Raw genomic sequence first — 26,247 nt, forward strand, 5'->3', positions numbered from 1 at the left:
CCCAGGCGGTGCTGATTCTGCTGATCTTCCAACCCCGCTTTGAGTAGCAGGGGATACAATAGTTACGATGCACTATTCACAGTGATCCTATTCCCTCTTACGGCGAATTTGATCAATTGATCCAAAACTGAAGATGTTAATGAGCAATAATCAATAACTCTATTATCCCTCTCAAGTAGCATAACTGTAACTTTACTTGGGTTACCAAAACAAATGCCTTACTCCAAAGAAGAGTCTGAGAGAGATATTTAGCAACAAAGAGGATCAGTATGGGATGAGGCTTGTTATACCTTGTGCTGGGGGTCAGGGAGGGGAGCCATTTTTCCAAATCCCTATGAAGTATTCTAAATATACTTTTTACTTCCATTTATACTTGAGTTATGGCAAGGTTGTTCTTTCTCATAAGAATAAGGCAAAAAATAAAGGAAGAGAGTGAGAAAGAAAGGAAAAGAGGGAGGGAGAGAGGGTAGACGGGAGAGAGGAGACAAGGAAGGAAGGGAGGGAGGGAGGGAGGGAGGGGAGGATAGGAATATGAGAGATTAGATGTCTACATAATTCTTCTTCCCAGTCAAATTCTCATCCAATTCACTTTGGAATATCTTTGCTGATCAATCAATTAGATGAGGTTAACTAGTGTTAACTCTTTCTGCAGTTTATAGAACACATTCATTCGCTGGTGCTCACATCTAAGAATGTGTTCTTGTTAATTAGAACACCTTAGCAGATTATTGGGCTAAAACACAGAGGGAAGGTTGTGCTGGCACATGTCAGGATAACTCTTAAAAGTGAAAAACAATTCTATCATTCAACCCAAAGAACTTGCAGGCATATTCCCATATTTAGGTAACTTCTATCCTTAGAATGAGTCTATTGGCCTCAGGCATTTTATCCCTGTAGTTTAAAAAGGTGTCCCTAAAGTTAGGCAGTTTCTGCCTCTTACAAACTCTGTGACCTTGGGAAAATTAATGAATTTCCTTTATGCCTCAGTTTCCTCATCCATAAAATGGGGGACATGGAAGCATGTAATTACTGAAGAATGAAATAAGGCACTCATTGGCATGCAGCGAGGTTTTAATATATGTGGGCTCTTATTATACGCATGTGCTAATCCCTTATCAAAAAAAGTTACTTTTTTTCTTCCCAAGGTTTTATATCCAAATGCAAATGAACCTTAAGGCAATGCCCAAGATTGAAGCGATCAGATGTAAAGGATTAAATTATCCCAGAAATGTACAAACCAATGGGAAATACCATGGTTGGCAGGTCAGAGGATATTATGCAATGAATCCAGTGCAGCAAAGTGGTTGAAAGTTTAGGTTTTTGGAATCAGAATGATGAGACATTGAGTCTCAGCTTCTCTAGTTACTGTGGCATGACTTTAAGCAAGTCACTTAACCTCTCTAACCCCCAGTTTCCTCATCTGAAAATATTTATTGGAGCAGTAAAACAATTCCTCCCTTGTGAGGATTAAACTAGGTAATATTTTTAATGTGCTTAGTACAGTGTGTCAATATGTGGTGGCGTAAAAAATATTTTGAATTCTAGCAATATACTCACACTGTCATTTACTGGGAAGGTTAAAAACAGATATATGATGGTAGGACCCAGCCTCCTAATTGGTTTCAAGCCAGGTGGGGAGGCCAGACAATCAGATAATGTACAGTACAGGACAACCTACATTTGGATTTTCAAATTCTTCCTGTTAAGATGACATTTCTCTCTTTCCTGTTTCTTTTCCCACATCATTCATTTTCTATCTTGCATATAAAAATTCATGAAAGTTTTCCATCCTGAATTGGACCATCTAAAAGGAAATATTTTCTTGTGAAGAGAGGAAAAAAAAGCAAAGATACACAATTTCTCATGACGTGCCTCTACCTTGTCTAATTTATTTCGTATTAGCAGAAGAATATATTTGTTATAGAATAAAATTCTATGGCCAAGAAAGAGACTCTTTTTGTTTTTTGTTTTGCTTTGTTTTGTTTGTTTTGAGTAACCAAAACAGAAAAACAAAATCAAGCAGAGTAGGAAGTGACCATGGAGAAGAAGTCAATTTGGCAGATGCTGAATAACAGAGGGATGAACTAAAAGATGGAATATTTCAAAGATGCAGGCTGAAAATGTTTTGGTAATATGGTGGTGCCTATGATTCCATGCCTACAAACACTTCTTTAAAAATAAACACATTTTTTTTCACTAAAAACAGAAAGTTAGTTATGTTAAAAAGAAAAACAGCTCAGTACATCTCTTTTACCCAAACTCCTTGCTCCTTCTTTTACCAAAAGTCCTTGCCTGGGGATGTACATTAGTTGTTGAGCCCTTTTCCTTTCCTCATTTTGAGAACTCAACGTGGACTTGTAGAAGTAAAAACATGGCGCTCGAGTGTGGCCACAGCTGTGTTTTACTACCAGCCTTTGAGGGAGGCCTCAAGTCAAACTCCTCCTCATTCAGATCCTACCGACTTGTTGGGTACTGAGCCAACTGGGGTGTAGCTTGCACCAGGTTGCTGAGCCTTTGTCAAGTGAAAAGAGACAAATTTCCACAGGGGAAAGCAGTGAGTGAATAGACAGTTCATGGCAGCATGAACCATTTCTTATCTCAGAAAGCATTATGGGGAAACTACATGAGGGCAATAAACATATTGCTCAGCATAACATGAAACTGGAAGTCATCAGAAAGTGATTTATCTGTTGTCAAAGGGCAAAGAGTCTGTGGCCATACCCCTTGAACACGTCTGATTATACCTGATCTCTGAAGCTAAGCAGAGTCAGGCCTGGTTAGTGCTTGGATGAGAGACAAAGGGCAAGAGGAAAGAGAGTTAGTCCCTCCGTCTCTGGAGGAAAAAGTAGGCTCTTTGTTCACAGCACATCTAGGATTAATAAATCTTTCTTCACAGTATATTTACTGAGGCAACAGTCTGGACATTAAGTGACACTGCTGTGTTTGTTTCTTAAAATGAGCTAATTTTCTTTGATTTTGTATTTCTGTGCATCATTTTTCATTGAGGGGGGGGTGGTCACAGGATATAAAGAAGGAATAGGGTAAATTCAGAGGTATCAAGAGAATCAAATTAGATCCACTGATTTAAAGGGTATCACACGAAAGGAGGTGGATATTCCTGACCCATCCACAGTTCAAAACGCAGCTCTATTTAAACTCATAAACATGGGCTATTTCATCACCATGGGCGCCTACTGTTGACATCTACAGTGTTGATGAGCCTAAGGTCAAAGAAAGTCACCCACCCAAAAGGCAATTTTGATAGCAACTATTGACAGTGAATTCCGTTTAATAGTCTTCAGCTTATATTTTCCAAATCCAAAACTCTTCAGGGTAAGTTATCATTGCATAACTGTCATTATTGGAAATGCTAGTGGGAATGCTATCACTGTTAACCTCTCTGGGTAAAACTTTTTTTTTTTTTTTTTGCAATCTCACCATCATTTTAATTTTGTTTACATCTCTAGTCATTTGCACAGATGTTGATAGAGCTGTATTTTTGCTTCAATGTCTCTTGCAACATTCTTATTGCGTTCTGCAGGTCCTCCAGTAAACGTTACTTGCAATATTTTTATCAACAGTTTTGGATCAGTCACAGAAACCACCATGGTAAGTGCTACAACGCCACTGGCAAGAGAAAAACGTGACTTGATTATGCCATGAACACCACCTGTCAAATTTTCTATTTATTGTTCAACTTGCAGGGCCTCCTGTAAATGTTACCTGCAACATATTTATCAACAGCTTTGGGTCAATAGCAGAAACTACAATGGTGAGTGGGACTGAGCACTGAAGCCATCGTGTGAAGGAATGGGATATGCGATCAAAGAGTACTGTTGTATATTTGTGGGACATTTACTGAGTGCCAATTTCCAAGTTCATTCACCTCTAGAAAACAATTAGTTATTTATTTAAAATTCAATAATCTTTTATCCATCATGCCAGAGAAATTTTGGAAACACGTGATGTTCGGTTAGATTTAGGTAGAATTATCAGTATTAAGCATGGTTTATAGTTAAGGATATTTAAATATTTGCATCTCCAATGTTTCAGAAATACAAATTTCAAAGTTTGGGAGATATTTTTCATATAATGGGAAGTTTTAACATAATCAAGCCTCAGACATGCTACACTTAAGACAGGGGTCCCCAACCCCCCGGCCTCGCACTGTTACCGGTCTGAGGCCTGTTAGGAACGGGGCCGCACAGCAGGAGGTGAGTGGCGGGCTAGCGAGCGAAGCTTCATCTGCCGTTCCGCATCGCTCGCGTTACCACCTGAACCACCCAACCATCCCCCACCCCCACCCCGCCCCCGGTCCATGGAAAGATTGTCTTCCACGAAACTGGTCCCTGGTGCCAAAAAGGTTGGGGACCACTGATTTAAGATATACGCCAAGGAGCTGATCTTACAATGAACACACACACACACACACAATTTGGTGGCAATAGAAAGTTGTTCCAAGTCCAAAGCAATTACATCACATGCATGGCTTTTCCAAAAAAAGAAAAACATAAACATAAAAAACTAATAAAAACCCATCACACTCTAAGGGCAGACATGTTTCACATATATGAAAAAGATGTCAGATACTGTAAAATCCACCAAGATTCCTTATCAGTGTCAAGATGGTGTTGTTGCCTGTGACACAGCCTATTAGATCAGTAGACTTACAGTGCTAGGCTATTGTGTGGAGATTACATTTTGGGTAAAACATTTCCTTGGCCCCCATGCAATTTAAGTCCTAAGTCAATTGGCTGGTTCAAATTTTCAGTACTATGTAAAGTATACAGCCATATTATTGGATGAGATAGAAATAAACTATAGTTGAGCTTGACTATACTACTATGGTGGCCGATGTCCTAGAAACACTCAAGAAGTGAAATAATGAGCATAATGCCATTGAGAAGTAAAAAATAGTGTTCCCCTGTGTTTATGAATTCTCTCTTTTAGGCTACCAGGATTGTGTTTAACAAATTACTGTACTTTTTGGTGTCCTTGATGTTAGAAAAGAATAATTTACCTCTTATCACCCCTTTCCACTGGCAAGTCAGACATCATGCAACTCCACTACCCGTTTTAATATTATTCTGACACAGCATTGTCCAGAAACGAGACTTTTGGGGCTTTGACAGTATGTAGTGCATTAAGAATTTTACCCAACCAGGATAGTTTTGATAGGGTTATTAAATGACTCATAAGAAAAGCTGAACATGGAAAGAAGACTCCAACTCTGTACTTGGCATTCAGTTTCTGTCTCTCCCCTCCTGGTTTTATCCTGGTAACAGAGGGGCAAATCTTCCAGACGCCCAAATCACTATCACCAGCTTTACACGATGGCATTCAATGACAATATTTGCACGACCTAACGCTGATTGCATTAATTAGACCCTTAAGTTGCTTTGATTAAATCTCCTCATTGCATTTTACCCTCAATCAAAAATGTAAATGTGCACCTTTTCAGTGTTCATTAATGCAAGAAAAAGCTAAACATTTAAGGAGATGAAAATGGAAACGATGGATATCCTTGCTTTCCTGTGTCTTTAAGAGCTACTGAAGGTGTTTAATAAATGGGCTGCTTAGGTGCTTCATGGCCACTTATTAAGGTGTCCTTTGTCGTGTTTCCTATGCGAAAATTTGGAAATCGTTGTCCAAGTGTAATATCAACAGCCTGTCTATTCTGCTGTGTGAGACGTATTGAATCGCATGATCAGAAGAATGATGTGTACTGTGCTTCTTTTATTTCTTAGCTTCTGATGTAATGACAAACTGAATTTGGCTTTTAAAAAATATCTTTTATTTTCTTCAATTATGGCTTTTGTGTGAAACTAAAAAAAAAAAAATGTTTTTTGAAACTCTACCATGCTTAAACCAAAGAATAAATCCTCATATCATGTAGGGTAGGGACTGGCAAACATTTTTCTCTAAAAACCCAGACAGTAAATACTTAAGACTTTGAGGACCAGACAGTCTCTGTCACAACTACTTAATTCTGCCCTTTTGGCATAAAAGCAGCCATAAACAATAGTAAGCAAATGGGTGTGGCTGTACTCCAAAAAAAACTACTTATAAACACAGGCTATGGCCAAATTTGGCCCACAGGCCATAGGTTGCCAACTCCGGGATCTAAGGCACCACTATTTAAAATGGACATTATTCAGGGGCTCATAAGAACATAAGAATTGCTCCACCTTGAAAAGGTCTTACTTTCCCATACCCCTTAGGCCCTGCCTGGGGATCTACCTGATGTACCCACAGAGTGTCATCACAGCCTGAGCTTCCCTTACCAAAACCCTGAGATTCTACCATCCACGAATATTCTCACAAAATGTGACTCAAAAAAATGGTCAAAAAAGTTAAACAGAAACAGATTCTTCCTTGAACTGTCTTTAGTTGGAGTCAAGACATCAGGCCCTTAGGTTTTATGCACAGTAATATATGTAGTCATCGAGGACGTTGATTAGTGCTATGGGGGGGGGGGATAATAGTTTTGCTTTCTCTATGTTTTCTGGAATGATTATTTTCCAAGAATGTCTCAGAATCTTGAGTTTCTGAACATGTTGATTTCCCTCTCTTCCCTCATGTCCCACTCTTATCCCACGACCCTTGATACCATTATTGAAGAATTTAGTTTGGATGTTTGTTTCTAAATAAGAGGCAATAATTATCTGTTTTAAGAATGTGATATGACTTTCTTTTGGTTCTATCCAGTCTGCCCTCTTATGTTTGATGAAATCCCACTAAATTACTGCTGGTACTAACTGCCCACAAAGATTAGGCTCACTTACAGACGCAGTATTGCCTCTTACTCCTTTGGTATGTTAGTGTTTAAAGACTGTGCTCACAGGACAATATATTTGTGTTATTCTAAGGAATATTTTTATGGATCATTATGATCATGCACATTATTTCAAAATATGTACTTCTGTTCATTAAGAGTCACAGGGACCTGGTGATGTTCATTACTAGCTGACCCTGTGTTAAAAGTATTCAGTGGAACAATTTTTTTTTTTTCTTATGATTCCAAAAGACTCAGAAGACCAGTAAGGGATGTATGATGAGACAGGTTACCTTTCAGTTTTGGAACGTCAGTTTACCATTTCCTTTTCTTTCTTTCCCCTTTTCCTTTAGCTAGTGATGGCAAGTGAATTTACAGGATGAGGAGTGTATTTGCAACCGCCTCCTTCCTACTATAAAGGCATAGTTTGGGAATATCGATAATGTCAGTAAAGGTCAAGAGTATTTGCATGCCATCTGCATACAGCTGTCCCCAAGGTTGGGCCATCAGAAAATGGAGAAGAGATAGTCTCCTCAAAGTTTCCAAATGACTGCCTGGAAGGATGTGGGTGAATAGAGTGTGATTTGGACCTATGGGTGCTGGAACACTCCCCATGCTACAGCAGCAGACTCAGACCCTTTCCTCATTTAATAATGAGAGACTGCAATAGGGGGAAGGGGGTAGAAAGAGCTGAAAGTGTACAAAACGTGTCCACTTGGAGAGCATCTCTAGCATATGGTTCCAGCTCCCCAAACTCTTCCCCAAATTCCACATGCTCTGCTGGTTACCGCTACAGGGTGAAGAGTTGTTTTATCTCCGATCTGAAATCACTTTCCTAAAGAACTGGATAAGGTGTAGATAGCCCCTTAGGAGAATGCAGGCTATGCTGTAACTGCTGGAATGACATTACAGGCTCCCTTTCATTCTATAGGTGCATAAGCAACTCATAAGGAGATGCTAACTTACCAGGAATAGCAGGTAGCTACATTCCTTATTTCTGACTTTTTAAGGGAGAACCAAGAATCTACCTAACATTTTGTTAATCTGAGATATAAGGTGTCCTTGGTCTCTAAATTAACAATGCAATGTTAAAACCTGGATTCATCATAAAGCAACTGCCCCCCCTCCCATAATTTCAAATTCAAAGCTAACTTCCCATATTCAAAGCTAGCACAGACTCAAGATGATGAAAACTTCACTGCAGTGTAGCTAGAAGTTAAAACTAAAGTGCCATATAGGTCTGTGGGAAATCCACAAAGCATATCTTTGTCTCTAATAACTTTATAACATAACTGGATTGAAAAATGTATACCTATAAAAATAAAAAGAGAGTAGTAGTAAAGTTTAATAACAATATTTATGAGACAGAGTGGCAATCTCTATGTACAAATGCTACACTAAATATAATAGTAACAAAATAATTCAATTTAAGGAAACAATCTTTGTGGCAATGGGCATAGAATTAGAAGGTACCAAGAAAAGTAAAACTTTAGAAATTCTAAATTTGATATGAAATAACAGTATGGAATATAGGTACTTTTATTAACTGTGTTAAGAATATAATAAAGATTCTATGACTTACATATAGCTTTTGAAAAAATAAAAGATATGTGTATGTTTTTACACACATACACATGTGCACACATACACATATATATATATATATATACACATATATATATATATAATATATATACATACACACACACTTTTTAATTTGAATGTTTCCATTACCTAATCTAGTACCCAGAGGGTCAATCATAGGAAAACAAATTTTAATACAAGGAAATACGTCATTTATTTGAAGTAGAATCTGTCTCTGGAGAGAGAAGGCAGTATAAAAGAAAATTCAGTCTACACTTAAGCATGTCTCTTAATACTTACTTCTTTAATATTTCATTAAACCTAGAAGCAAAAATAAAGACAAAGAAAGGCTACAGAGCAATATAACTATCTCCTGTGGTTTGGAATATCTTGAGAGAATAAACCTATCTGTAAATAAACAGAGGTGATGCATAGATAAATCATGCGTCAAATTTGTACCCTACATTGAAAATGATAGTGAACTGAAAGAATTACAGAGGCACAGCCCCGGAAAATCTTTCCTTTGGCTATCTACTTCTCTATATCCTTGGGTGTCCTTTTCTACTCTTAAAGGTTTTAAGGGTTGCCATTTATTTTGGAATAATGTATAGCATCATGAACAAAATTATGGAAAATTTTAATTCCTATACATTATAAAGAACAAATACTCCCAAAATATCTAATAAAAGTCTTGTTTCATATAATTCCTGTCATTGTGGCGTAAAATGTATTTTCTCCTCTAACTTTTCCACTTATTCTTGCTTACGAATAGGCTAATTAATTTATTTTAAATTAACTGTTAGATATTTAATGGTTCTATTGTGATAAGATAGATTCAGTGCTCTTTTTAAAGTTCTGGTATTGGGAGAACCTATTTTATTATTTTAAATATATAAAATTCAAAACAGAAAAGCAGGAAACACTGGAGAAGAATACTTGTGGGAGAGACTTTTTAAAAAGATGTATTAATACATTAGCTGGGAAATTTTATATTGAGATTTTTTTTTAAAAAAAGGTCAATGTTTTCATATTGTATGTCACTAATGTAATATTCTCTAGAGTCTCTCAAAATGCATCTTTAAATCATTCTCAGGTTCAAAGGAGGACTGCGACGATGTTGTCCTGGTGATTTTGCTGCCCAATGCTCGCTATCTGGCGTCTTATAGCCTCTCCCATTCTATGTTTCCTTCTTGGGTGGGGGGCCTCAATGGCCTCCCAATGGCCTAAGAAATTTAACCCATTCACCTCTGCTATTTCCAGCTGTCATTACTTCTTATACTTAGAGTTTTTCTACCTCCAGAATTGGCTAAGAGATGACATCCTCTTCTCTCCTACTGAAACAAGCTCATAGACCCCCCACACACAAAATTTCATGAAGGATAATCGGTTCCCACCCTAAGGGAAATAAAAGGGGTAGATGTCACACAGTGGAGACACTGCGTTTTTTTCCTTCAGGAAACCTTAAGAAAATCTCACAGCTGATCTATCCAGTGCCTATTTATATGCAAATTGGATTATTATATTTTCAATAGCCCCTGTTTTGATTTTCTACAAATCACACATTCCCACTCTTTACTCACACAAAACTCCAAAGGTTCCAGTCACTCCTGTTGCCGATGAAACACTGAACTGGTAATCTCTTTCCAGTTACTACCCTCTGGTCCCTTTGAACAATCCCCAAAATGCAAAATATGTGATGGGGAGAACTTTGAGGTTCTGCCATTCCCTTGGCTCACTCGTGGAAGGAGGGGGCAGCCAGTGAGCAAACAGAATGGGATGGAAGCCTGGCTGGCCTCACAACAGCACCCTCTTAGGTCTGGGAATTTGCTGTGCAAGCCTGGTATAATCCCAAATAAAAGTGAGCTGATAAAATTTTCCAAGTCAGAAAGTCCTTATGTTGTACAACAAAGAAACGTACGGTTATTTCTTTTAATATTTCAGCTTTTCCTAATAAGCTGGGTTCTGATGACTGATTTTCAGAAGTTAGTAACTACTTGATTATTAGCATTCTTTAAACCCACACTGGGCACTCTTTCTAAGAACTGCCACTTCCAAAATACTCTATCAGCCTGATCGTCAGGATGGCTGTATTTGGAGGGGGGGGGGAAGTCATGGGAATTTGTGGAGTTTAGTAATAAGCAGAAGGAACTGGATTTGAAGTTCTCTTCCATACACCCTGATCTTTATAACTTACTTACAGATTTTCTTTTGGCTCTAAAGGGATTAACCAAAACCGACCAACCCGAGGTGGTCTCCATTGTACCTGATAGAGTAACCAACCATCTGAGTTTTGCCTAGGACTGAGTGGGTTCCCTGAAAGCTTCGTTTTTACCTGAGGCTAAAACGGGAAAGTTCTCAGGCAAACCGAGGACATGTTGGTCACTGTTAGAGAAAAGTAAACAATGACTCAAAATCCAGGTGCCCAAACAAAGATGTGGAGACAAAGCAAATGAAGGTGAAAAAGGTAAAGGAAAGAGAGTAAGATGGGATGAGTATATATCACTCTAAATGATCACAGTGGCAGATGTGGACCACTGTTAGCTCTGAACCATAGTCCTGCTTGACTAGGGAATATTGTTGAAGCCTTTATTGGGTCTGCTCTGTCAAGCGAAGCAACAGTTTCCAGGAACCTAAAGACCTTTGAGTAGAAATCCTCTGAAGAGAAGTTATTGTCCCAAGCTGATTCATTAGCACAGAAGAAAATTCCCATGCCAAGTGGGAATGACAGGGTGTACCTGAGGCTCCCACAGGGAGGCACACCTTTATCAAAAGGTGCTCAGATTAGGAAAACATGAAAAAGATTTCTGTTTTGATGAAGCATCCAGTTGACTACTGTAGATACAACCCATTCAGAGAAATGATAAACTATTTAAGAATTTCAAAAGTAAGTAGCTGTAAGGGAATTATCTTGTCAACATGAACCATCTTAATATTTATGTTGATGAATTTAAAAAATATTGCCCCATCATGTCAGAGTTTTATGATAAGATTTCTACTACCAAAATTACAGAGTGGGTTTTCTTCTGCCCAGAGCATCTGAGCAGATTGAAAATAGAGATCATGTCATTTCTGATTTGGAAAATGAATCGGTTTTATTTGACAATCTGCCATCACAGACTGACTCCTGTACTTATCATTACCTTTTTCTACAGCAAAATCAGATTGAGTTAGTATTATTTCCTCCCAGAATGATTAAATGAAACAAAAATTCAACCAGCTCAACTCGTTCCATTAGTGTTCTGGTTTGGTCAAGTCTTCTTTCCTTCTCGCCTCTGTTCCCACTCCTAATAGAATTGAGTGGTTTATTTTGACCAAGATATACACAGCTGGGTTTACTCAGATACCAACACTGCATGCATCGAATCAGGCAGAAGAGTGAGGGGAAAATATGCCAGAGTGGGCAAGAAGTAACTCTTACGCATGGCGTTTCTGTAGGACTACCGAGTGAATATTTTTCTGAGACAACAGTGGAATGATTCACGGCTGGCTTATAGCGAGTACCCTGATGATTCTCTGGACTTAGACCCATCGATGCTGGACTCCATTTGGAAACCAGATTTGTTCTTTGCCAATGAGAAGGGGGCCAACTTCCATGATGTCACCACCGACAACAAGTTGCTTCGCATTTCAAAAAATGGCAAAGTGCTCTACAGTATCAGGTAAGCTTCCTTCGGCTGTCCCCTGCTTCCTTCTCCATTTTTCTCCTGACCTAGAGCTGCATGATTCTGCAGGGCAAGATGTATATGAATATTATCCTTTGTGGTCTCTTGTTTATTATCTAAACTTAAAGTTGGTGAGAGTGCCAGTGGTTCCCATGGTCTCAGAAATGTAATTCACCATAACCAAAATATATTTGGTAGGATGGTGGGTAGGTGATGGTATCATATAAATATCTGCACAAATATGTTTCTATTTATTATTTTATTTTATTTATTTATTTTTGGCTGTGTTGGGTCTTCGTTGCTGTGCACGGGCTTTCTCTAGTTGCGGTGAGCGGGGGGTACTCTTCTTTGCGGTGTGCGGACTTCTCATTGCGGTGGCTTCTCTTGCTGCAAAGCACGGGCTCTAGGTGTGCAGGCTCAGTAGTTGCGGCTCGTGGGCTCTAGAGCGCAGGCTCAGTAGTTGTGGCTCACGGGCTTAGTTGCTCCATGGCATGTAGGATCTTCCCGGACCAGTGCTCGAACCTGTGTCCCTTGCATTGGCAGGCGGATTCTCAATCGCTGCGCCACCAGGGAAGCCCCACAAATATGTTTTTGATCGGTTCAATAAAGGAAGTGCAGGCCCTTTCGTTCAGTTACCACTGAGAATAACATACAAATTCTCATTTCAAATAATTATGCCATTCTATAGCATTTAAACACACACACCACACACACAAAGATTCAATGGCTCAGTATCGTCACTGACAGCATACTTTGAGCTCAGTGAATGGAAAACTGGTTCTAATCCCAGATCTACTTCTAACTAAACATGTGATCTTGATCTGTTAACTTTTCTTGGGCTTGAGCTTGGGATAGAAAATTTCTCAGATGCATTTCTGCTTTTTTATTCAAATATGATCTTCTCCAGAATATTTATCACCCTACAGTCAAAATAATCACTCCCTTTTTGGAACTCTAATAATAGTTTCTCTGTGAACCTGTAAGGCTCTGACTTCTTCCTACCCCATATTTTGGCTACTTCTGTACACAAATATAGCATAAGAACATAGACTTTTGGAATCAGACAAACCTAGAATTAAACTGAAGCTTTGCCACTTACTAAGTTACATAAGCTATAACCTTCAGTTACCTTAATTGGAAAATGGGAAACACCATATTTATCTCAGAGTATTCTTGTGAGAATGAATTATATACAGCAGAGGTCAGCAAATATTTTCTGTAAAGGGCAGATGGAAAGTATTTTAGCTTTGCCGGTCAGACTGTCTCAACTCTGTCAGAGCTACTCAACTCTGCCATTATAGCACAAAACAGCCATAGACAGTACTCAAACAATTAGGTGTGGCCATGTTTCAATAAAACTTTATTTACAAAAACAGGTGGTGGACTAGATTTAGCTCTTTGGCCATAGTTTGCCAACCCCTGATATAGAGTAAATAAAAATACTTGCCACAGTTCATGACACAGAGTATGTTCTCAATAAATGAAATGATGGCTGTTTGCACTTTTAAGTTAACATTCTTTCTAAATAATAAGCTCTTTAAGGCCAAGATATGCGGATTTTGCATCTTTTGTAACCCCTCCCAAAGGGCCAAGACAGTGTATTGTATATGAGAGAAATCGAATACATTGAATAAATATTGACATTTTAAAGATCCTTTAGAGAATTCCACCTTTCTCTCCAATCTTATTACAAAAAAAAAAAAAAAAAAAAAGACAGCTAGTGTCTTTGCAAATGATTTTCACAAGTTTGCAGACTCACCACCACCAAAACTGCATTTCACAACTCTATATACAATTTAGGTCTGTACTGTATATTCCATTCTTAACCTAGTAATTTCACAGCTTGCTGATGGCAGATAGCTGCAATGTCTTTTGGAAGGAAAGAGGCTGCTCATTTGTAAAAAGTGGCAAAGTCACCGCTTCCACAAAGAACCAGGGAAGCTTCCCCCACTTTATTTTTAAGAAACTTTACATTTATTTTTATAAAAATTTTTAAGGAAACACAGAATATTCCACATGGTGATGCATTTGGTGTAAGATGCAGTATTGGGCACAACCTAAGTTGATGTGACCTGATGAAATGGGACATATATAGAGCATGGTGCTGGGAAGGAGAGTTATAAAAAGCAGCACAGGGTATCAGCTGCTCCAGCTAACCCTCTGGGCCTTGGGTGGCATTTGCTCTAGTAAATACCTGGCATCATGCACTGCCGAAATAAAACCAGGGTTTTTTTTTTTTCCTTCTGTTCTATAAAGGCCCTTCCATTCTAGAACCATGAAGAATATAATGTTCCTGAGACTCGATCCAGAGGCAATTCTTCTATCTCTGGTTCCCAGTAGGCTCTGAAATACCCCAACAATTGTTTTGGGTTGGGTGGAGTTTGTCCTGTGGCAGGCTGGTTTAGACTTTCCCTTCATTGTGGGTATTCTATGAAATCAGGGGAAAGACCCTTGGTGTAGGAGAACTGGGCACGCCATTTTAGGGAAACACAGCTCTTGGCAGATTTGAATTGCAGGAATCTAATTACTTGCCTGGAAGGGTTTTCAATGAGCCAGACACTGTGCTGGGCCTAGAGATCCAGAGCTGAGTGAAATGTGGTCTCTGTCCTGGAAGGGCTCCAGTCTAACAAGGCAGGCAGACATAAGACAAATTGAGTAGTAGGAATAAATAGGGAAGAAGGAAAAGAAAAGTGGCTCTAACTTTGCAAACGAATTCTGTGACTCAAATATTGTTAGAATTTGGGGGTCGGCACCCACACTCCTGTTTACTTGAGTCACTGGACTCAATTTAACTAGAGGGTAAGGAGGAATTAGTGCTAATATATGCCCAGCTGCAGGTCCAACTCAAGTTTAAAGTACAGTTTCTGGTGTCTTAAAGGTGCTGGAAAGTCCTTGCTGATATTCCATTAGGAAGGACTTTCCTTCAACTCTCAGGTTCACAATGCAAATACCCCCAGGAGAGGGAATACGCTGTCCTCAATTCATACTAAGCCATAAAGGGCTGATACGAAATTTTCTTTCTGATAGTAGGTTTAATGTCTGTGAAGAATAGTGAGAAAGAGCATGTTGGATGCCTGAGAGGAAAAATCAGATAGGACGAAGAGAGTTAAGAAAGATAGAAGGAAGGCATACAACAGAAGTACCAAAGATAAACTCATGAATTGCCTCCACCTGACACATTTTAATAATTACTTCAACATTGGTCCACATTAAAAAAATAATGTTCTATGGTTATGTTTTGTATTTGAATTTTCCTGAAACCTAAAGCAAATGGATGGTAGCATTTCAGCCGGGAAAAATTATATGCTTTCTTAGCTTTGTAGGAGCAGAGGTAGAATTAACTCTGCATGGAAACCAAAGCCCAAGGCTTTGATGGCCAAACAAAACACAAAGAGAACTATGCAGCCCATTGACTTCATAACAAGCAAGATCACACTTCCCAAGAGGTAATATATCTGTTTGCCAGAAGACAAAGATTTAAAAAAGGGAGTGACAGTAGGCCAGAAATCCATACATGTCCTGCAGATTCAAACACCTGAGGCACCTGAGTAAAATTTAAACAAATCTTTTAAATGGGAACCAAAGGTCTTAGCTCAGTGTTAGAAAATTTCTATCCAGTGATGCAGGACATAGTCTCTGATGATGAAAAAGTGTCAAATCTATTTCTGTCCACTTATCCTCTGATTTCTTTTCTAATTATTCACTTCCCTCATATGTTTGATCTTACTCTGTTTTCAAGTTTTTTGTTGACCCACCCCATTAAGTATTGACCATTCTTGACCAAAGTGTAAACAAGGACACACATCTTGCTTTGTATACCCTCTTCAGAGACAGTCAAATTCTAAATTCATATTACTTTAAAAGGCCTGAATCCACAGTGGAATAACGAGGTGAGCCTTGAGTATAATACATATTAGTGCTCAAACAATATTTAAGAAAATTTCTATCCAGTGATGCAGGACATAGTCTCTGATGATGAAAAAGTGTCAAATCTATTTCTGTCCACTTATCCTCTGATTTCTTTTCTAATTATTCACTTCCCTCATGTGTTTGATCTTACTCTGTTTTCAAGTTTTTTGTTGACCCACCCCATTAAGTATTGACCATTCTTGACCAAAGTGTAAACAAGGACACACATCTTGCTTTGTATACCCTCTTCAGAGACAGTCAAATTCTAAATTCATATTACTTTAAAAGGCCTGAATCCACAGTGGAATTACGAGGTGAGCCTTGAGTATAATACATATTAGTGCTCAAACAATATTTACTGAATCGAGTATAATGAATTGTAGTAGAAGTCAGGGCATCATGACCTATGGTGTGCAATATGAAAGAGAAAAGGAGAGGGTGAGCGTTTTTAAAGAGGAGCAGCTGATCTCACACGTCCACAATGTCTTTGCTAATATTTGTTTTCTTCCCTTACTTCCCACTGCTTCTGAGACTTTTCTGCCGAAACTCTGACTTTTATAGAAGCATAGGATTTTTTTTTAAATTGAAGGTATTACAGAGCAAAATATCCTTGTTTTACTGATGAGGAAGTGACTTCTTTAAAAAGTTAAATGAGCTAAAATAATGGCGCCCATAAATAGGAAAGCTAGGACAAGAATCAAAGCTCTTGACTTCTATTTCAGAGCTATCATCTCCTACCCCACATTAATTCTTCATTTACTCCAACTCAAATCCAAAGACACAAACAAATACAACACCAAACACATGTCATTTTCGAACCAACCTTTTGGGGACTCAATTTTCAAAGGACTAGTGGAGGAAGAAGGTAAGATTTAAGATGAGAATATAAAGTATCTTCAAATTTCGCAAATGTCTAAAAAGACTGTTTAAATTCAAGATGCCACAATTGACCTTCAAATAGGAAGCTCATTTGATAGTTTTATACAGCATGTATAGCTTATATAGCATATCTACTTTCTGAAAACTTTCACTATCCCAGGGATTAAAGGGCTGAAAAGACCCATTAAAGTTATTAAGTCAACTCCTTACCTTCAGGCAACCTGTTGAGAACTTACTCTATTTTTAAAGACCTTCAGACAAGGAGATTTTATATTCTCTCCTTGGATCTTATAATAAGTTACTCTAACATTGTGCAGAAATTCCTCCTTATATAACTTAAATCATATTTGCTACAACTTAAATCAGTCGCTTTTTCCCACATTTGTTAACATGATAAACAAATGGCTACCATTTTTAGAAGGATGGAGGGATTACCTCACTGTTTTTGTTTCATTTTTGAAAATGAAATACATTTTCATCCCACCAGAGTTAGTGGACATATGTTTAGTCACCAAAACTATGTTGCTGGTTTAATTTTACAGTGTGTAAAATCAGCACCAAGATGTTCTTCATCTTGCAGTTTTCAGCTCGCTGTATGGTTCGGGGTGCCTACTCTGAACCTTATGATGTTGAATGTTATCCTGGTTCCTTCTGATACTATAGTAGACTGGGGTTTTAGAGTCAAACACCCTTGGGCTAGGGTCTCTGGCCTCAGAACTAGCTGTGTGACCTAGGGAAAATTTGTTCTCTCCCTGAACCTCTATTTCCTCAGCTTTCAAAAAGAGATGATTTGGTTAAAAGCTTTAGTAGAATACACTCTATGCTATATGCATAGACAGTCAAAAGTGGCATTGCCCTGTACTCTAGGGCCCTTGGTATTTTCTTGTAATTTCATGATTGTGCTTTCTGTCCCAGTCTTTAAGACAAAGAGTAAACTGACCAGGATAGATCCCTACGATCTCCGGACATTATTGTTTGCCTTCAGTGTCTTTTTATTTTACTGACCAGGTACCTAGGGACCCTATGCTACCTGCCAACTGCATAGAGTTCTCCAAACAATAAATAGTTATGGGATTGACCCTCCACAACAGCACCCCGCATCACCAACACATCTGTGCCCCTCATCATCAAACTTTATCTGACCTGAAACTTATTCCTTTATGGTGTTAGAGGTGATTTACTTGTTAATTCCTTTTGATTCAATTCATAATTGCAGGTGTTGATGATTCAGTGCCCCACCGTCCCAGTAGTATCTGAGTTGTCATAGAGAACTCTTGGGGATTGACATGCCTTCTACCTCTGATGATAGATGACAGGCACCACTGAGAGTAGGTGGGGCGTAGATTTCTAGACAGACATCCAACAGAGCTCCCCAAATAATCCTGTCTAATGACCAACTCTATCCATACACATAAAAGGCCAACTTTTCTAACATAGCCTCCCACCCTTGACTCATCCTACAGCCTGATACAAGAACTTCAAAGATTCTAACTTTAGCTATAGGATGATTTTTATGGCATAGGAAAAAAGAACATTCTTTATTTAGATGTCAGAGCTGAAAATAGAATGCACAGTGAACTAAGACCTGTCTAAATGTTACCAATGGTGATACTTTGATTATCTTACTCTCAATTGTGATGAGACACGTAAGCCCATATTTTCTATTAGAAGGCAGCTATGCAAAGCTGTGATTTATTCTCTCTGTGCATATTTGGACCATGTTTATCTTTATATCCTATAATCCAGGCAAAATTACATTCTCATTTTCCAAATCTGTGTCCAAATCCTCATTAGTTTTGGGACTTGACTTAATGCAGTAATTAATGACTGTAACATAAGCGCCCACATCAGAATTAAGCAATGAGGCTTCAGAGAAGTGCTGGAAAATGCCATGGAAACGACGATTCCCTTCTTCCTAGGGCAAGCAAGGTTGGGAGGGTGGGAGGTGCTGGCATGCATATATGCCGGTGGCTTCGGCAGGAGCTGAGCTAAGTGGTGCGGAGGGGGCACTTTTGGACAGTGGTCCTCAAAAACGATGCGTCTGAGGGTAGAAGCATTAAAGTCTAGAAAGTGTGCTCTGTACATGACAGACTCTCTTAAAGTGCTGGAAAGCTCTGCTGAGCTCCTGATTGGGTTCAGAAATACACATACACTCAAGGGCGTAATACTGGTTCAAACACAACAGAGTAAGGATTTTACCCTTGTTTGAAGGAAAAAAAGGGGGTTATGCAATGAAATACATGGCAGGCGGCACGACCACTTTTCCTTGACTGTTTGCCTGATTGGACTAGCAATAGCAACCAGTAGGTTTTTCTCCATTTGGAGGTAACTTTCCACTGCATTAACATTCATTAGAGTTTGCTCTGAAGGTGATGGTGCAAAGAACAGAATACCAAGAAGGTAGCTTAGGGCATCAGGAGCGCCACACCTCCTTCCATCATTTACTGTACCCTCTAGGCTCAAAGACCAGCCTCTCTAACCCCATCAGTTCATCATTCTGAGTCTCGGTTTCCTTACTATATAAAATGAGATTGAACCAGGAGATGAGATGAAGTCTGAGGCTCCTTCTAGCTCCGTCATAAGTCTATAATAAGTCTCAAAATGATCTCTTTCCCAAACCGCAAAATTCCTTCTGGATGAGGAAATAAGAGTGGGTCCTTCATGTCCCTTAGGGTTTGGGAGTCAGCAAGAGGAGATTCTGAATTGTAAGGTGCCTATCTCAAACTACTTTTGGATCTTTGAACCTTTTTCTCCCAAACTGAATATCTGAGGAGACGAACTGACTTTGGAGTGGGGTAAGGAAGGTGGGACTACCTGTGGTTTAACAGGCAGCCTTATAGTCAACATATACTTTACAGCGTGACAAATACTTAATACTGAGCTCCCTATTGAGAAATTTCCCAATCGCAAATTAGATCATTTGTACCCTCTGATTCAACCAGCAGGAGTATCCATGAGATATTATTTTAGAATGTGTTCATGAATTATGGGTTTATATACTCTCAGACAATTATACAAAGATGGTTGGCTAGGATAATTATTAACTGGATATGTAAGACTAAAGGAAATCACCTGGTAGATTTGAGCCAGCAGAGTTCGAGGGCTAGTCTGCCATTATTAATCACCTGAATTTTCCTGTGGCAGGAAGTCAAAGGAAATTCAGAGGTCCTGGTGAGCCTGCTGAACTTATGTTGACGTGGGCCTCTGCCTGGTCCACAGTACTGCTTTTCAAAGGCTCCCTGGATGGCATTAATCCGAAAATAAACACAAATAACATCACCATGGCTCTTATGAAACGCATGAATTACTTTAGTGCATTCTCATAGCACATAATTCAAAGGAAAGACACTCCGTTTTAAAATGGGAAAAGATCGTCTATCCTCAAAGCTCAACAGTCTTTCCAATAAGTCTATCCTTGCTTGTGGTATTTAAAATTACAAACCAACATCTGATACAACATTTATCATTGGACAGTCACTGAAAGACAATTAAGGACATATATAATTATGTGAAGTTCTACACGTGACACACACTCAGAGCAAGGCCGTCCCATATGGGATTGATCATCCCTTTCCAAGGACAAGAGAACAAATGTTTTATTTGATGTTTCACTTTAGTGGAGATAGTTTGCTAAATTTGAGCAGTTAGATGAAAGATAGAAAGCAAAAAGTGAGCTAAGGGATTAAAGACAACACTATGGGGGTGGGGCAGATGTCAGTTCTGAAGTTCAGGAGGACTTGGGTTCAAATCCAATCTTACTAAGTGACCATGAGAAGTCACTTACTTTTTCTTTGATCTGCAGTTTTCCTCAGTCCCCGATTCATACTAAATGTTCAGTGAATGTCATAATCACCCTGGGTTGGCTGTAGGATAAGGGGAGGGGAGTGGCGAGACAGTTCTCCCCGTTCTTCCTAACCCGTACACACGGACATTTCTTTACTCAGTACCTGTTACACTCAGGCTCCACTCACCTTCCATGAGTCCCAAGCAGATGACTACTCTCTGTGCCTTGGGTTTCCTTCCTTTGGGAGGTATATCGCTCCTAGCAGAAGTGACAGTTGCATCTTTTTTTCAGATAATGGCTTGGGCCCCCTCTTTAGCTGCTTGTTAAGAGTCAACTAAGGAATTGTGCTTGGTTTCAAAGTGTTATCTAATCAAGAATGGACCATCCTATCATCTGACTGAGACTCCGTTCTCTCTCCAACCTTTGCCACCAAAAACAGTGGCCAGCAACTCTCCGCCAGTTACCACAGCAGAAGTCTCAGTGCAGCAAAATACCAGCAAAGTAACACAATTTTGCTCTCAGCTGTCAGCAGATGAAAAGTTACTTTGGTTTTCTTAAAACCATATCTGCAGTTCACAAGCACTTGTTCTTTTTCGCTTTCACCAAAAGTAAAATAATCCCAAATAAAACATTGCTATACAGTGCTGTTCCCTCTTTTTTCACCTCAGCGTCACCATTAAATACCTGTGAACTGAGGCAATAGAGTGACTGTGGACAAGTCAGTTGTCATTATTTTAATGTGCAGGCTAATAACATTTTATCTTCATGAATATTTGGTTGTATAAATAAATACTAGCTGTGATATGACTGAAATTTAAAATGTAACTAAACTGTGGGCAGAATTGGTTATATGAATCTTTGATAATTTCAGCTCTTCTTTCTGATGGTGTTCCATTTAGCCCTCTCCCATTCACCACCTTCAAAACATTTTTGTTCAGGAAATATCAAAACATTTGGAAAAGTTTTAGCTGCAGATTTATCAGTCGCTCTCCAAGTTGAATCCAATCCATGTTTGGACTTAATTAACATGGGCCCACCATATGTGTGCACATTTTCTGAAGCGACCAGGCACAGATGGGAGCAGATATTGTATTTCTGTCCTTCCCAGCTAGTACTGCTCAATGCATATGGGTATTTTCTGTGATGCCTTTATAATGTTTGGTAAACATGGACCTTCCTAGTCAGCCACTGGCATTTTAATCAGGGGAGAGGAGTAGAACAGCTGATGAACCAGCAGTGTTGCCATTCATCTCCTGAAAATCCCAAGGTCAACATGGAAAAACAGGTTTTATATTTATTTGGAATTAACTAAGGGGATAGAGTCTAACTGCACAGCTTACGACCAACCTGGGGTTTAGTTTCAGCCCTAGACAATACTGGAAAAATGATTTCTCTCTGGTGTCCTAGCCACAGGGTTCCGAGCCCCATTATCCACCTAGGTTCATCCTTCCGCTTGATACTCTCAGTATCAAAGTCTGCTCTCAGGGATATCCGCAGGGAACCTGAGAATCTATCAACTCATATACACAAAGGAGGAAACGACTAAGGGTACTTGAAACACTATACTCTCCCTAGATTTGCATCTTAATAGTCATGGAAGCCTTTAGCTAAATGTCTATTAGCTCATTATACTTGGCAGCCATGAATTTTCAACCTTTACTTACATAAAAAAGCACAGCCACATTTCATGCCTTGCCTGCCTAGCCAAACTTGGACCAATTACTTTTGTTCTCTGTGGACAAAGATCCTTTCGCGGGTACCTTGAGTTTTGATTCAGGATCATCAAGTGATTATTGCAAGTCATACTTTCCTGACAGACCCAAAGGGCCCTCTCAGGACCTAGGTCTGGAAGGGTAGGTTATCTGCTCTACCCAATCAGTGTGAGCGCTTATCTAGGCCCCAAGGGAGTCATGAAAAGCCTTTTATTTGATTTAGTTCAGCTATGTCTGATTTACATAATCTGGAAGGATTCTTTAAATGAGAATTTGAAAACAACTTTAAAAAGTTGAATAATAAATGCAGAACTATTGGGATAGACTCCATTAAAAGAATATATGTATGTACACACACACATATATACACATATATATTAATAATATCTTAGTAATGTTAAACTATGATCTCCTTCAAGAGAGAAACTCTTATTTCAAGTGTCTGATAAGCATGACACTCAATAAATGCTTGCCAAAAATTGCTAAATGGATGTACTAGATCACAGCCCAGGTGGAGTTCTGTTTAACACGAATCCCTCCTCACTAAAGACCTGGAGCTGGTCTTCCTGCACGCTCTGACCTCCTCCCTGCTCAGTACCAGGAGCTTTTGTAAATTTTTAGTTGGGGGTCATCCAGTGAATGTTGCAGCCACCACCCCAATTTCCTTTGAAATTTCTTGGTGGCTGATTTTTCTAGTCAGAGACCAGAGACAGCGCCCTGAGTAGAGTTCCACTGTCCACCTTTGCACACTCGTGTGTGTTAATAAGCATCTGGTCTGGGTTCTTCTCTGCTGTACCTTCCACCCCTCTTAGCAGCTTTCCCAATTTTCTAGCCACACCCACCATATTCTTGGTTGCCAACGAACTGACCTTGTTTTTACTGCCTTGACCTTACCAGCATGCCACTCCATGGTGACTGAGGCTCGTGATTAACCCCCCTTGTCTCTCTACCCCCGGTCCAATCACTTAGAAGCCTACTTGGGCCTCATTGTCCGGACCTGGTTTCAAATAGAAAGTCATATTTTCCAAAGAGAGTGCTAGAGCTACTGAAAAATCACAGACCCCTTTCTCAATCCCTTCCTATTTCCCTTTCAAATTTTTCTCCTTTTAGTCCATCACAGGGACAGTAAATAAAAGTCCTCCCTTGGGACATGCTGAAGTAGAGCTTCTTAAAATGTGCTCCACAAGACCAGCATCAGTTTACCTGAGCTGCTCCTCAGGAGGGCCTGAGAACCTGCATTCCTACCAAGCCCTCTGGATGACACTTACGCCCACCAGAATTTGAAACCCATGGTGCTAAAGGAGATCTTGATCAGACAACCAGCCTGGTGGGGTCTTTTAATCCAATGACTCCTCTAACTCTTCCCTCCCTCTCCCCATATGTGTGAGTTGTATAAATGATGCACATTTGGGACTTTCCTGGTGGTCCAGTGCTTAAGACTTTGCCTTCTAATGTAGGGGGTGCAGGTTCGATCCTTGGTTGGGGAGCTAAGATCCCACACGCCTCGTGGCCAAAATACCAAAACACAGAACAGAAGCAATATTGCAACAAATTCAATAAGGACTTCAAAAAGTGGTCCACGTCAAAAAAATCTTAAAAAAGTGATGCACATTTAACTTGACTTCTAACTTGCCCCACGCTAATTTCACTTAAGGTCTAGGTAGGTTAGGAGGACACTCTTGTTCAATACATGATGCATCCTGTCAAATCTCCCTGACATTAGAATGTCACATGGTTTAGAGATTTCCAGGTACACCTGAGAGGAAAGGGTCAACAGACCTACATTGTACAGTAAGGCTGTCCTTATGTTCTTGGAGAAAGAGTGGATAGCATTCTAGGATGTTGGATGACAAAGCCCTATGGGGGCAACAAATATCTCACCTATATACCCAGACTGCCAGAAAGTTCCAATTTTAAGAAGCATTATTATTTGGACTTAAGGCTTTCATCATATTCAAGAGTGGAAATTCACCTATAAGAGGAAACCTTCATGCTGGTCACTGTCACTTACAGTTTAGAATCATAGAGATTTTGAGCAGGATGGGGTCGTGGGTGAGGAATGAGGCCCAGAGATTTAGTTAAGGTCAAATTGCTCTTTCTCTGTAAGCCTGGTCCACCACCCAGGCCCCCGGATCCCCAGTCAATGGTGCTTCTCCTCTGTGAGGTGGCCAGGAGAGGCTGGAGGAGTTTTTAAAAGGAAAAGTCACGGGAAGCCGGGATGCCTGCAGAAAAAATGAAAGGTCTACAACCTATTCTGCTAGCTTCACAGACAGAAGAGGATGATAACAGATTCTTTTTCTAAGGAGGAAACGTGGTAGAGTGGAAAATAATAAATAAGCTTTGACATCAATCAAGGTTGGGTTCAAATCTAACTTCGGTTGCTTACTGGTTTTGTGACTTTGGGAAAGCGGCTTAACCTCTCTGAGCTCCAATGTGCTTATCTCAAAGACAGAGAGAATGCTGTGTGCCTCGTGGGATGGCACCCCATGACTGCAAAATAATGAGAGCACCTGACCTACAGCAGGTGCTCAGAGAATGATTATCAATACTATCGACATCACTTGAAGTTTTATCTTTCCTTATTAAGTATTTTAATCCTTAAAGAACACCATAGGTTCTACCCCCTCTGATATTTCCGTGTACTGCTAGGGTTTGCAGTGTGCTACACAGCGTGTGCTAAGCATGGTCTCTGACAGAGGAACAGCAGCAATATACCTGAGACTCTTGCTTTTCCTGAAACACAGAAGCATACCTTTACCCTTCCTTTCCAAACAAGACAGACGACTATAACCATCAGAATTAACTCTCTCAAAAGAGGATACTGGCAATCTTTGCCTGAAGCAGGAAGATCCCTAATGACAATTCGTAATTCCACCTGAAAATTCGTTTTCTCTTCAAATGGCTTTTTTTCCCTCAAGAATCTTTTGCTGGGAATGGACTTCCACTTCTAATACTGAGTGCCTTATGAACGAGTAGTTGCTTTGTGAGTCAAGGAACCTCCTGTCTGCCATGACGTTATAAAGTTAAGTGATTAGTCCGCATGCTTCTAGCAAGAGGAGAACAGTCCTGGCCGTGGACCCAGCTACCTGAGCAAGGCTCAAGGACAGGTGGACAGGGCTTCCGGGCTTTCTTGCAGCTTGATTTGCCTTATTTCTAGTTCCCACTAGAAATGCTAGCAACTTACAGAAAGGGCCAGGCCAGCTTTCTGGCTTCTTTTGCCGGTCTGGGAATTTGGCAACACCCCGTGGGCTCGGATGACCCTTCTTCTCTTCTAAATTCTTTGTCCTTTCCCATTTCTGCTGAATAAAAGCCTTAAGTTCTCCCACAGAGCTTGAGGATGAAGATTCATTCATTTACTCAACAAATATTCATTGAATACCTAATCTGTTCAAGGCATTATTTTAGATGGTGAAAAAGAGAGAGTTGTAGCCTTTGTGGTTTTTGCATAAGGGAAGAACCTTGCGTAGGAGAGAAATAAGTAAATTAAAAAATATATTTGACGTAAAAAATTATAACATTAACTCAGCTTACAATGTCTGCATCTATCAGTCTTTTAAACTTTAAGTAAGGTATAAACCCAAGAGCTGGTTTGATGGCAAGGTGAACTGAACAGGACAGTAGTAAGGAAGGGGAGGGAGATTTGGGGGGAAGCTGACTTCCTGTGCTTTGTCTTACCCTCTTGCCTTTAAAATCAAAATGTTCACTCAGCCTTCGTACTCTCTATAAAGAAGTAGGGCCTCTGTAAGGGAACTTTATTCCTTCCCTTGTGCAAACAGGAGCAGGGGCGCCCTGAATGCATGCATGTCGCCACAGTGACAGTGGGGGATGCGTGACAATGCTTCAGGAAATGAGTTCTTTAAGAAAAGTCAAATGGAAGATGGGTGGCCTCAGCTCACTGCCTTCACACGCAATGGCCTTAATATTTTAGATGGTGAGGAAGAG

The 26,247-nt window shown here is 39.7% G+C and overlaps 1 protein-coding gene across 3 annotated transcripts in view; it reads left to right on the plus strand.

The window, feature by feature from the left end:
- The window catches only part of GLRA2 (glycine receptor alpha 2), a 185,195-nt gene that overhangs the window by 44,767 nt on the left and 114,181 nt on the right, over window positions 1–26,247 (plus strand). For 2 of the 3 annotated variants that reach the window (XM_068533456.1, XM_068533457.1), the window contains exons 3-4: window positions 3,542–3,609; window positions 11,795–12,018. In XM_068533456.1, coding sequence (XP_068389557.1) covers window positions 3,542–3,609; window positions 11,795–12,018 — 292 coding nt within the window. Of the gene's footprint in view, window positions 1–3,541; window positions 3,610–3,704; window positions 3,773–11,794; window positions 12,019–26,247 lie in introns of all 3 variants that reach the window. The other variant, XM_068533455.1, reaches the window with a different exon arrangement.

The sequence above is a fragment of the Eschrichtius robustus genome, chromosome X (assembly GCF_028021215.1).
Source record: "Eschrichtius robustus isolate mEscRob2 chromosome X, mEscRob2.pri, whole genome shotgun sequence".
Lineage (NCBI taxonomy): Eukaryota > Metazoa > Chordata > Mammalia > Artiodactyla > Eschrichtiidae > Eschrichtius > Eschrichtius robustus.